The sequence below is a fragment of the Physeter macrocephalus genome, chromosome 2 (genome assembly GCF_002837175.3).
Source record: "Physeter macrocephalus isolate SW-GA chromosome 2, ASM283717v5, whole genome shotgun sequence".
Classification (NCBI taxonomy): domain Eukaryota; kingdom Metazoa; phylum Chordata; class Mammalia; order Artiodactyla; family Physeteridae; genus Physeter; species Physeter macrocephalus.
Window position 1 is genome coordinate 16,281,523 of NC_041215.1, and position 13,659 is coordinate 16,295,181.

The following is a 13,659-nucleotide window of genomic DNA, read 5'->3' on the forward strand; positions in this document are numbered from 1 at the left end:
GGACAGGTTACCACCAACGGCTGAAGCCGGTTCGCCTGAGCCAAGCGTCCTCCCGCCCCGCTGTCACTCAGGCACGAGGGGGCGCGGCCTTGGAAACTGCCCAATCACGGAGGTCGATGGGGCCTGTGGGTGGGGTGACTCCCCTCAACGGAAGGGCCGTAGCTAATCGCTCTGGCTTTGCTCCGGATGCTTATCTTCAGCTAGTGGTCTTTTTCCTGTGCCGCCGGATGTGTTGTGCTGTGATCTATACGGGTCGTGGGAGTCGTAGGAAGGATCAGGGAGACCCAGGAAACCTAGAAATGGTGAGTGTGCTTCCCTGGGTGTGGAGACGGAGAGGAGGGGCTGGTGGGAACCGGCCGGAAGCGGCCGTGGCGGGACCCGGGCCTCCCCGCGGTCAACTTCGGAGTCCGCTGGCCCGAGTCCACCCGGGGCGCCGCTCGGACCTCAGTCCGCTCCGGCTCGCAGCGTGGGGGGCGGGACCGGCAGCCGGGAGCCCGGGCGTCCTGTCCCGTCCCTTGGTGCGCGGCGACGTCGGCCCTGACCCCGGAGCCTCTCTGCGCAGCTCTGCGCCCTCAGCCCCGCGTCTCCCCCAGATTGTGCGGTGACCGCGGGAGGGTCGTTAGACTCGGGGTCTGGGCTTTATGCGTGGGAGGAGCTGTGGTGTGTGAGGTCCCCATTCCCTCCTTTCTCCCCAGCGCGACACGTTTTCTCTTGAGTTTTTAAAATTTGGGGGAGCGGGGTCTCAAATCCACAACCCTGCTTTACCAGCGTAGCTCTTCCGAGGGTTGATGATAAATCCCTAAATTTCCAAATCCCTTTCTCATTCCCAAACGCCAGCTTCCTCTCTCTGATTCACAACATATTCTAATGTTTGTCCGCCGTGATACATTTCAGATAGCCTTAATATTTTAATTGTTTATCCTTCTTAAGTAGAGTCACGGATGGGCTGTTTTTGAAAGCTTTATTTTTGTGTGTATTTTACATGAGAGGAAAGCCGAGAATGACCGCCTGGACCTATGTTGTATGAAATCCTTGTGCCTCTCGTCCCAGGATCTTTCCTGGGCCCAGACATCCTACGGAAAATCCTTTGGTTGGAGGTTCCTTTTTGAAACTTTCCTGGGTGATCTGTTCTGTCAGCCTTGCCCCTCCCTGCTTTTGTTGACCTGAAAAGATTTATTGCTTTATTTAAGTGTCCATTTTCAGTAGGGGTAAATACATTTTTATTTAATCAATAGGCTTGAAAGATAGCATAAAACATTTCCAAAGAGGCAAAAAAAGAGGTGAATTTCAGGGGTGAAAAGAAAGGTTCCAGTATCGCATTTCACTTAAGATACTGGTTTCACTCCCTCTTACCCTGACTGTAGTTGTTTCAGAGGGCTGTTCATTACTTTTGGATGATTTCAAATGAAATTCCAGGGTTTAGACTTGCAGACCAGAGTGTTCAAGTATGATTAATTAATTACGAAACAAGTCTTGCCATGAAATAATAATAACTGGCATCTTCTTTGCTGAAAGGAATATATATTTGGGATTTTCTGGTTGAACTAGTAAAGTGCGTTCCAGTTTTCTTTCCTCCTTTCCACGTAAACACTGAGTCTGAGTGAATTTGCTGGATTGGTCAGTGTGTTTGTGTCATTAAAATGTAATAGTGGTGCCAAGTAACTCCATGTTGAGTATGGCCTGTGGTGGGTGAGCCAAATCAAGGCCCTCTAGGAGCGTGCACAGAGGGGTAGAAGTGAAGGCCAGTTGGTTCTTCCTGGGGAACCTCTCCTTGTAGAAATTTCTCACCTGCTCACACGTACTACAGAGGGAACCTTTATGCTGAGAGAAGGTACAGAGCCCTGGAAAGATGGGGGTTCAAGTGCACCTGGGGAGGTGGAGGAGATTCGGTGATTGCTTTCTGCAGTTGTAATAGTGGTTTCTTCAGGTGCAGATGTATGCCTAAGTGTTGCATCCATAATGTTGGCGCATTCAGTGTAATTTGTGCACAGGAAAGTCTATGGAGGTTGGTGTTCTGTCTCCTTGACAAAAGGTTTATGAATTTGGGAGTTCATTTGGGTCGGAACCTGCTGAGAAATTCCTCACTTGTGAGAATGGAAGCCTGGGGGAGGAAGGGCTCGCACGTGGTCAGGCAAGAGAAGAGTATCTGCAGCTGCCAGAGTTTATTTTGGGTCCCTACCCTTCATCAGGGGCTGACTCACTTCTAGGGGTTCTATCTCAGTTGGGAATGTCTGGACCACAATTTTAAGAATGTATTTAACTTTCTGAATGTGGATTTTGATTTTGAACGGTAGGGAAGCAGTGTGCTTATCTCAGCTGATTCAAATATTTGCTTTTCTTTCCTTTGGATTCCTTTATCTCTTGAATATTGTGGTCCTGTAATTCTTTTCCTTAGTAGTTCCCACGTAACACCTTTGCATCCACACAGTTTGCACTGTTTTATACATCTTGTATTACCGCAGTACATTTATAACAATTATTGAACCAGTAGTGATGCATTAAAGTCCACAGTTTTTATTATCAATGACTCTTTGTGTTATAGGGTCTGTGGGTTTTGGTAAATGTTTATTGACACGTATCCATCATTTCTCTATCCTATAGAGTAGTTTCACTTCCCTCAAAGTCCCTTATGCTTCATCTATTCATTCATCTCTCCCTTCAACCCCCAAATCCTTCAGAACCAAAGATCTTTTTCTGGCTCATAATAATGTCTTTTCCAGAATGTCATATACTTGGAATCTTGTGTTGCCTTGTCAGGCTGGCTTCTTTCACTTAGCAGTGTACTTTTAAGATTCCTTCATGTGTTTCCATGGCTTGATACCTTATTTCATTTTTTCACTGAACAATATTTCATCTTATTACAGTGGGAATGACACTGATTGTTTATCCATTCAACTCTTGAAGGACATCATGCTTAACTCTAACTCTTGCCCATTATAAATAAAACACCTAGAAACATTCATGTGTGGGCTTTTGTGTGTACTTAAGGTTTCCACTAATTTAGGTCTCTACCAAGGAATGTGATTGCTGGATCTTACTATATGTATAAGAGTATATTAAGTATTCATGGAAAATTCTTATCTACCTATGTAGGCATACCAAATTTCATTCCCACCACCAAGGAATGAGGATTACCAGCAACTTCACATCTTCACTAATATCTGGTGTTCTGAGTGTTTTGAATTTAGCCATTTAGTAAGTGTGTAGCGACGTATCATTGTTGTTTTTTTTATAATTTCCCAAAGACATTTGTTGAGCATGTTTTCATATTGCTTATTTCCCATCTGTATATCTTGTTTGGTGTGGTGTCTGTTCAGATCTTTTTCCCATTTTTAATTGTGTTGTTTGTCTTCTTACTGTTGAGTTTTAAGTATTATATATATATTTTGTTTGGGGGTTTAAAAAAATTATTTATTTATTTGGTTGCACTGGGTCTTAGTTGCAGCTCACAGGCTCCTTAGTTGCGGCACATGGGCTTCTTAGTTGTGGCCCCAGGGCTCCTTAGTTGTGGCTCCAGGGCTCCTTAGTTGCGGTACACGGGCTCCTTAGTTGTGGCATGCGAACTCTTAGTTGTGGCATGCATTTGGGATCTAGTGCCCTGACCAGGGATCGAACTCGGGCCCCCTGCATTGAGAGCACAGAGTCTTATCCACTGTGCCACCAGGGAAGTCCCCAAGAATTCTGTGTATATTCTGGATACCAGTCATTTATCAGATATGTGTGTTACAAAGACATTCTCCTAGTCTGTGACTTGTCTTTTCATTCTCTTAACACTTTCCCAGCACAGGAATTTTCCTTTTAATAAAGTGAGACTTATCATTTTCTCCCTTCATGGTTTGTTTGTTTGTTTGTTTTTGGTGTTGTGTCTAAGTATGATGTTAGCTGCAGGTGTCCTGTAGATATTTTTCTCAAGAACAGAGAGTTCCCTTCTATTATTAGTTTGTTACCATAAATGGATGTTGAATTGTATCAAATCTTTTTATGTTCATTTCCCTCCTCCTTTCATTTCTGATATTATTTCTGTTTTACCTTCTCTTCCCCATTATCTTGACTAGATGTCAATCAGTTTTATTAAAATTAATATTTTCTGCAGACCAGCTTTTGGTTTTGAAAAGTAGAAAAGTGGTTTTTTCTTTCAAAAATTTAAATATTTCACTCTACTCTCTTCCTGCTTGCATGGTTTCTGAAAAGAAGTCTGATTTAATTCTAATCTTTTTTCTCTATAAGTAAGGTGGATTTCCCCTCTGGCTTTTTTTCACTGTATTCTATTTCTCTTTGATTTTTCTCTAGTTAGAATATGATATACTTGGTATGCATTTTTGACGTATAGTGTTCTTTAAGCTTTTTGGATCTACAGCATGCCATTTATGATTAATTTTAGGAAAATCTCAATGATTATTACTTCATTCATTTTTTCTGTTCCTTTCTGCAAATCTTTTTTTTTTTTTTTTAGATATTCCCATTTTGTGTATTTTAAACCTGTCATTGCTCTACAGTTCATGGATATTGTGTTCTGTCTTGTTTGTTTTGTTTTTGTTTTTTTGGCTTTGTGTTAGCCTCTGGTGAAATGTATTGTTTTCAGTACAGGCCTTGTTAAGAACAGAGTATTTGGTATTTTTAATTATTATTATTACTTTTTTTGATGTGGACATTTTTTGAAGTCTCTATTGAATTTTGTTACGATATTATTTCTGTTTTTATGTTTTGGTTTTTTGGGTACGAGGCATATAGGATCTTAGCTCCCCAACCAGGGATCAAACCCACACCCCCTACATTGGAAGGCAAAGTCTTAACCACTGGACCACCAGGGAAGTCCCTGGTGCTTATTTTTACATGCCATCTTTATTTCTTCTTTCCCAGTTTTAGAGAGAGTGTTTTGCCTGTGACCTCAATGCTCTGATGGGTCTAAGAAGACTTGTTCAAGTTTTTTTCATTTTTTTTCTTTGAGACCAGGAATGATGACTTCTGAGTTCCTTAAATGCCAGATTAGAACCTGTAAGTCTCTGTCTTCAATTTTTGATGATTGATTGCTGACTGCTTTAAAACCTCATTCATCCTCTTTACCCTTTTACCCACATCTATACAAAGTGATCAGAAAGCCTTAGTCTTTCTTCCATTGGCAGTGGCAAGAGATTCAATCCTCTTAAGATCCTGCTCTTTTGTGTGAACCTTCATCCTAACCCAGCCCCTAACTTCAGTTTTTAAAAAGTCCAATTACCTTTCCTTGCTTGTGAAGCCATTTCTTGAAAGCTCTGGAGAGGCCTGCCTTACTTTCCTCAGATACCTCAATTATTTAGGTAATAAAACCTTTCATACACTATTGGCAATGTGTGCTGTCATCAGCAAAGGGATTCCTATCCCCAGGGGTCAAGCTGTCATGTTCCTGTAAACCTTGTGGGAACTTGGAAATTAGAGAAGTTGGCAGGGCAGCCTCTAGACTGGCTGGTCAGGAAATAACTTCCTCCTGCAATTTGAAAATGGAGATTTTATGTTCTTTAGGAGGAAAGCACTATTGAATCCTTTGTGTATTTCATACTTATGGGCAGATTCACCATCAAACCCTTGTGATTTTCAGTGAATGCACTTGCAATCTACAACTCTTAACCTGTTCCTCAAGGTTAGAAAGACACAGGACACTGTGTTCTAGATCTGCCATAAAGAGCTCTTCTGGCATAGTTTCTCACTCTGTGTGCCTATGTATGCCTCTAAGCAGCCCTGAGGCACATGAGTATAGGAATTTTGTGGTCTGTGTTTTCATGCTGTCTTTCTACTGTCTGTGCCAATTAACTGTAAGTGCCAATTAACTTTCTACTGCATCAGAGCAAACAAAGAGAAAGGAAAAACTCAATCTGTGGTAAATATTACACAAGTTAACAGCACTATTTCCCCACAAGAATATTTTCTTTCTGTCATCTACATCTGACTACTTGTAAAGGCCTGGATTACTTTATGGCCAAATTGGCCAGCTGGATCCTATTAAAAGTTTTAGTTTTCTTGGACTCTTTTGTTTGGTGATGGGAATAGAAGAAAAAGCTTCCAGTTCAGCACTATGTTCTTATTCATAAAAGTTTGAGCAGATTTGACCCTCTACCTCATAAGTGCTATAAATGGTACGTAAAAAGGAAGGAGATGAAAGAGTTTTTCCTCACAAGGTATTGATGGTCTTAAAATGGTAACATTCGTTTCATTTGTATATCATGTCTGTCATTTCCCAACATGTTCTGGACCCTGCTGTTAGTGAGAAATGAGATGTAATGTGATCAGAGTAAATATTTCCATGTTCATTATGCTGCTAAATTTGTGAGGAAGTATAGACAGAGTAAGTTCCTGATGATCAAGTCATAGAATAAATGTTTGGATATGACAGAATCATACATAACCTTCCTATAAATAGTGTATAGGGCTTCCCTGGTGGCACAGCAGTTAAGAAACTGCCTGCCAATGCAAGGGACACAGGTTTGATCCCTGGCCCAGGAAGATCCCATGTGCCATGGAACAACTAAGCCTGTGCACCACAACTACTGAGCCTGCACTCTAGAGCCCATGTGCCACAACTGCTGAAGCCCACACGCCTAGAGCCTGTGCTTTGCAGCAAGAGAAGCCACCACAATGGGAAGGCTGCGCACTGCAATGAAGAGTAGCCCCTGCTTGCTGCAACTAGAGAAAGCCCACGCACAGCAACCAAGACCCAACGCAGCCAAAAATAAACACAAAACAAAACAAAAATGGTGTATAGATGTCTACTCCTGTCAGTGTCATGCATCCTGCTATACACATATTTGGGGTATTTTAGGACTCGGTAGCCATTGAAGATGTGGCTGTGAATTTCACCCTGGAGGAGTGGGCTTTACTGAATCCTTCACAGAAGAAACTCTACAGAGATGTGATGCGGGAAACCTTCAGAAACCTGGCCTCAATAGGTAAGGGTGACAGCTTTCATTTACTTTGTCAATTAGGGAACAAATGTTTCTTGCTGATTGATGGTCTTTCAAGATGTCCTATGTGGAAGGGAGGATGTTGGTATATAAACTAGGCCTGGTCACAGCCAACAATGAATATAGAATCTAATAATTTTTCTATAATTTCTAATATTTTGGAATCGTTTTTCTGCATCTGCAATTTAGGGAAAAAATGGGAGGATCATGATATTGAAGATCAGTACAAAAACCAGGGGAGAAAACTAAGGTAAGTCACACTCACAACAGAAAGTAGTGTCTTATATGAGGGTCCTGGTATGTGATGAAATTTTAAAAGAAGAGACCTAAACACGTAATGCCTGCTTCACATTTATTTATTCTCAAAAAAAGTTTCCCCAAAATACTTTCTAATATGTGACATAGATATTTAGTGTTTGGAAAATAGTTCTCTTGGAAACAGTATTAACAAGCCCTATATATGAATATCAATGTTTTGATAATTCCAAGAGTGAAGTCTTCTTTCAGGGCATTTCTTATATTCAATCAAAGACAATTCAGACAAAGGAGATAACCTACACTTTTGCTATAGATCATAAAAATGTAGTTCAAATATCCTACTAATAAATATTAAATTGTTGGTAAAGAAATCATTACTAACGTGATTCTCATTTTCTACAGAAGTCATGTTGTAGAGAGACTCTGTGAAAGTAAAGAGGGTAGTCAATGTGCAGGAAACTTCAGCCTTATTCCAAAATTCAGTATGAACAAGGAAACTACTGGAGTGAAACTACATGAATGCAGTGCATGTGGAAAAGTCTTTATGCATCATTCATCCCTTAATAGGCATATCAGCCGTCATAGTGGACACAAACTGTATGAGTATCAGAAATATGAAGAGAAGCCATATAAATGTAAGGAATGTGGTAAAGCCTTCAGTTATCTTCAGTGTTTTGAAAAACATGAAAGAAAACACAGTGGACAGGAGAACTATAAATGTAAGGAATGTGGGAAAGCTTTTCGTTTTCGCACATCCTTTCAAACACATAAAAGGATTCATACAGGAGAAAAGCCCTATGAATGTAAAGAATGTGGGAAATCCTTTATGTGGCTCACAACCTTTCAAAGACACGTAATAACGCACACTGGAGATACTCCTTATAAATGTAAGGAATGTGGGAAACCCTTTAAGTGGCTTACAACCTTTCGGAGACACATGATAACACACACCGGAGATGCTCCTTATAAATGTAAGGAATGTGGGAAAGTCTTTACTTTTTTAAGTGCACTACAAATACATGAAAAAACCCACATGGGAGAGAAACCCTATCAATGTAAACAATGTGGAAAAGCCTTTAGATATCGTCGAACTTTTCAAATACATGAAAGGACTCACACAGGAGAGAAACCTTATGAATGTAAGCAATGTGGTAAAGCTTTTATTTCCCGTGTAGGATTACAAAACCATGAAAGAAATCACAATGGAAAGAAATTCTATGAATGTAAAAAATGTAGTAAAGCATTCGGTTATTCCAGTTCTCTTCGAAAACATGAAAGAAATCATACTGGAGAGAAACCCTATGAATGTAAGGAATGTGGAAAAGGTTTTATTTTTCTCTCAAGCCTTCGGGCACACATGGTAAGTCACTCTGGAGATGGACCTTATAAATGTAAGGAATGTGAGAAAGCATTCATTACTCCCAGTTCATTTCAAATACATGTAAGGACTCACACAGGAGAGAAGCCTTATAAATGTAAACAATGTGGGAAAACTTTCAATTGGCCCACTTCCATTCGCAGACATGAAAAAAGTCATAGTGGAGAGAAACCCTATGAGTGTAGGCAATGTGGTAAAGCCTTCAGTTGTCCCAGATCCTTTCAAAGCCATGAAAGGAGACACAGTGGAGAAAAGCCCTATGAATGTAAAAAATGTGGTAAAGCCTTCAGTTGTCCAAATTCCTGTCGAAAACATGAAAGAAGTCATGGTGGAGAGAAACCTTATGAATGTAAAGAATGTGGGAAAGCCTTCAGTTCTCTCATCAAATTTCAAAGACACGTGATGAAGCACACTGGAGATGGACCTTATAAATGTAAGGAGTGTGGGAAAGTCTTTGATTGTCCCAATTACTTTCGAAGTCATGAAAGGATTCACAGTGTAGAAAAGCCCTATGAATGTAAGGAATGTTGTAAAGCCTTCAGTACTCCTAGGTTCCTTCGAAGACATGAAAGAACTCATACTGGAGAGAAACCTCATGCATGTAAGGAATGTGGTAAAGCCTTCAGTTATCCCAGTTTCCTTCAAAAACATGAAAGAAGTCATACTGGGGAGAAACCCTATCAATGTAAACAATGTGGTAAAGCCGTCAGTTATCTCAGTTCCCTTCGAAGTCATGAAAGAACTCATAGTGGAAAGAAACCCTATGAATGTAAGGAATGTGGGAAAGCATTCATTTTTCTCTCAAAATTTCGTTTACACATGATAAAGCACACTGGAGTTGGACCTTATACATGTAAGAAATGTGGGAAAGCCTTCGATTGTCCCAGTTCATTACGAAACCATGAAAGAACTCACACTGGAGAGAAACCGTATGAATGTAAGAATTGCAGTAAAGCCTTCAGTCATCTCCGTTCTTTACGAAACCATGAAAGAACTCATATTGGAGAGTAGTGCTATGAATGTAAGAAAGTGGGAAAGCCTTCAGTTCTATCACTAAATTTTCAAGACATGTGGTGAAGCACACTGGAGATGGACCTAATAGTGTAAGGGATGTGGGAAGGCCTTCGATTTTTTCAGTTCATTATGAAATCATGAAAGAACTCACACTGGAGAGAAACCATACGAATGTGAAAATTATAGGAAAGCCTTCGATTGTCCCAGTTCTGTTCAAAACCATGAAAACACTTATAATGGAAAGTAGACCTATGAATGTCAGGAATGTAGGAGAACCTTCAGTTGTCCCAGTTCATTCTGAATACAAAAAAAAGAATTCACACTGGAGAGAAACCCTGTGAATGCAAACTATATGGTAAAGCCCTCATCAATTCCTATTATGTTCAAATACATGAAAGAACTCTTACCAGAAACTGAACATAAGGAATATTGGAAAGCCTTTATCACACAACATTTTAAGGACACAAGACCGTGCACACCATGTAAGCGTGAGGAATTGGGGAAGTCTTCAGTCCCATTTTCTTGGGAAAGAACTCATTCTAGACAGAATTCTGTTAAATGTAAACAATCTATGAAAACCTTCATTTGCCCTACATCCTTACAAAACCATGTGAGAATGTACACTGGATAGATACCACGTAACTGAAAAGTAAAACAAACTATTCAGTTGAAACAAATATTTTTGTAGTCATGTGAAAACTGCACTGGAAAAAACTCATGTTAATGTAAGTAATATGGGTAAGCCTGGTACAAATTAATTCATGTAGAATACTCAAAGTTACAATATGGAAGAAGTGTTATAAACTTTAAACATATATTGTCCTTATCAGTGGCACATTCTTAAAGTTATTATCTGTAGTATGGAGTAGTACTTTTGCAAGTAAATATTGAGGTAAGATAATTCTGTAGGTGCTCTTTAGGCAGTCGTTCCTAAGTTTAATAGGTAATTTTATCCTTTACTCAGTAAAATTTTTGTTTTTATTTTGAAGACTCTTTGATCCATGGGTGAATTGAAGTGTATTTCTAATATGTACCTGGGTTTAATTTTTATATAATACTTTTCTGCAAATAAGGGAACACTGAAAAATGACACTTTGGTACTTGTCTGGCCTCCTGCGACAAGTACTCAACATTCCTTATACATTATATACATATTCCACCTATATTTCTTAAGAGAAAACTAACTTTTCATTGGCCTGAAGAGCTTTATTCCATTTCTTTGCTAACAATGAGTTGGCATATATTTGTAAGTATGCAAAGTTCATCGTATACTCTCATGTGAATTATTGTTTTCATCTTTTGTCCTTTGTTATTTGTCATTCCTTCTGGCTGGGATTTGGGCTATGGAATTTGCATTAAGAGAGACTTGTGAGAGGACAATAAAATTTAGAGTTGGAGATGACCCTTTTTGACTCTGTTATGTCAATGTGAGTGATGTTGTGAACTACATTTTCTAGACTCTGTTGCTTTTATGGTCCCATGTTAGAATTCACCAAAGCCTAATTTACAGGTAACTTGAAATGCAGACGTGAAATAGGATTAGGTAGATTTTGGAGCCACCTGTACGGAAAGAGACATACAAGAAGCATAGGGCCTTTGCAGACACTTGCTTCCAGCTCATTTTCCTCATTTTTTGCTCTGCCAGTCAGGAATATCCTCAAAACTGAAGAGAGTCCAAGAAGGTGGAGTAGGAAGACCCTGAGCTCACCTCCTCCCATGGGCACACCAAAATTACAACTGTTTACCAAGCAACTATTGATGAGAAGGACCTGAACACTATCAGAAAAGATCTTCTACAAGTAAAGATAGGAAGAAGGACCCACAACGAGACCAGTAGGGAGTATGGAGAAATGTTACAGTCGAGACCCATTACCCACAAACAGGAGGATAATTACAATTGCAGAAATTGTCCCAAAGAGCAAGGGGGTCCAAACCCCACATCTTGCTCCCCAGCCTAAGGGCCCTGCACTGGAAAGACAAGCCCCCAGAACATTTGGCTTTGAAGACCAGCAGGGCTTACTTTCAGGATAGCCAGAGGGCTGTAGGAAATAGAGATTCCACTCTTCAGGGACGCATATAATAACATCTCATGTGCTCCAAAATCCAGGGCAAAAGCAGTAATTTGAAAGGAGCCTAGGTTTGACCCACCTGCTGATCTTGGAGAGACTCCTGGAGAAGCAGGAGGCAACTGATGTTTACTCTCAGGACATAGACACTGTGACAGCCCTTTTGGGGAGCTCATTCTACCACAAGGATAGTGGTGCTGACAAGTGTGGTTTTGGAATCGTCCTTCTAGCTTATTAGCACAAGAGACCTGCACTACCCACCAGCCTGTTGGCACCAGTATTGGGATACCTCAGGCCAAGCAGCTAACCAGGTGGGGACACAGCCCCACCCACCATATGGCCAGCTGCCTTAAGACACGATGAGCCCCCGGTTGCCCTGGCACTGGCCCTGGGACCCCTGAGGCCCCACAGCCAGCTGCTGGGGCCCAACCCCATATACCAGTGGGCCAACACCAGGATCCAGCCCCGTTCACCAGAGGGCCGGTACCAGCTTTGGGACACCCCAGACCTTGTAGCCATCTGTGACAGAAATAAGCCCTGCTCACCAGTGGGCTGACACCAACTCTGAGACCCCTAGCTTACTGCAGCCAAAGACCTCAGGATCTGGCTGCACACACCAGTGAGCTGGCATTAACCCCAGGACCCCCTGGGCCTCAGCCCCACCCACCAGCTCTAAGACACCTTGAACCCTTCAGCCAGCCACCCTCGGATTTGGCCTCAGTAACCACCAAGCTGACACTAGATTTGGGGGTCCCGGGCCCATGACCTCCCACCCTGGAAATGCTCCACCCACCAGTGGGCCAGCACTGGCCCTCGGACCCCCTGGGGCTCTATAGCCAGCCATCTCATGTCCTGACCCTGCCTACCAACAGTCAGCAACATCCCCACAAGGCAGCACCTGGCAACCAACTGGACCAAGGGCCAGCCACGCCTAGTCAGCCCGCTACATGAGAAGGACCCACATAGTTCTGGTGTCCAGAGGAGAGAGCACTGCTGGCACACATAGGACGTCTCCTACAAAAGGCCACTTCTCCAAGGTCTGGAAACAAGCAGTGTGCCAAATACATAGAAATTTAAAAAGCAAATTAGGCAAAGTGAGGTGACAGGAATATGTTCCAAACAAGGAACAAGATAAAACCCCAGAAGTAGAACTAAGGAAGCAGAAATAAGCAATCTGCTTGTTCAAGGTAATGATCATAAAGATGCTCAAAGAACTTGGGAGAAGAATGGGTGAACAGAGTGAGAAATTAGTCATTTTTAACAAAAATTTTAAAAATACAAAGAACCAAACAGTTGAAGAATAAGTGATATTTTAAAATACAGTAGAAAGAATCGGTAGTAGATTAGATGATACAGAGGAATGAATCAGCAAACTGGAAGACAGAGTAGTGGAAATTACTCAATCTGAACAGAAAATAAGGAAAAAGAATTTTTTTTAAATGACAGTTTAAGAGACTTCTGAGACAACAAGCATACTAACATTCTCATTATAGGAGTCCCAGAAAGAAAGAGAAAATGGGCAGAAAACATATTTGAAGACATAATAGCCAAGAACTTCCCTAACCTGGTAAGGAAACAGACATCCAGGTTCAGGAATTACAGTCCCAAAAGGACCAATCTAATCCATATATATATATTATTATATATATTTATAATATTATAATATATATAATGGAATATTACTCAACCATAAAAAAGAATGAAATTTTGCCATTTGCAGCATTGTGGATGGGCCTAGAACGTATTATCCTAAGTGAAATAAGTCTGACAGAGAAAGACAAATACTGTATAATAAATGAAATTTTGCCATTTGCAGCATTGTGGATGGGCCTAGAATGTATTATCCTAAGTGAAATAAGTCTGACAGAGAAAGACAAATACTGTATAATTTCACTTACTTTTGTAATCTAAAAAACAAAACATGAACAAACATAGCAAAACAGAAACAGAGTTACAGATACAGTGTCAAACAGGTAGTTGGCAGAGGGGGAAGAGGTAGGGCAGGAAA

At 40.9% G+C, this 13,659-nt stretch overlaps 1 protein-coding gene across 2 annotated transcripts; it reads left to right on the top strand.

Annotated features, from left to right (window-relative positions):
- Window positions 1-202: 202 nt before the first annotated feature.
- Window positions 203-13,373, top strand: LOC102984963 (zinc finger protein 709). Of its 2 annotated transcripts, XR_003682965.2 has the most exons (5): window positions 203-302; window positions 6,794-6,920; window positions 7,125-7,185; window positions 7,596-10,310; window positions 11,231-13,373. XR_003682965.2 is itself a non-coding variant. In XM_024134264.3 (4 exons), the coding sequence occupies exons 1-4, from the start codon at window positions 228-230 to the stop codon at window positions 9,580-9,582; spliced, it is 2,250 nt and encodes a 749-aa protein (XP_023990032.1). In that variant the 5' UTR covers window positions 203-227; the 3' UTR covers window positions 9,583-13,373. The 2 variants fall into 2 exon arrangements, 1 of the variants encoding a protein (XP_023990032.1); XM_024134264.3 differs by having other exon boundaries at window positions 7,596-13,373.
- The last annotated feature ends 286 nt before the right edge of the window (window positions 13,374-13,659 follow it).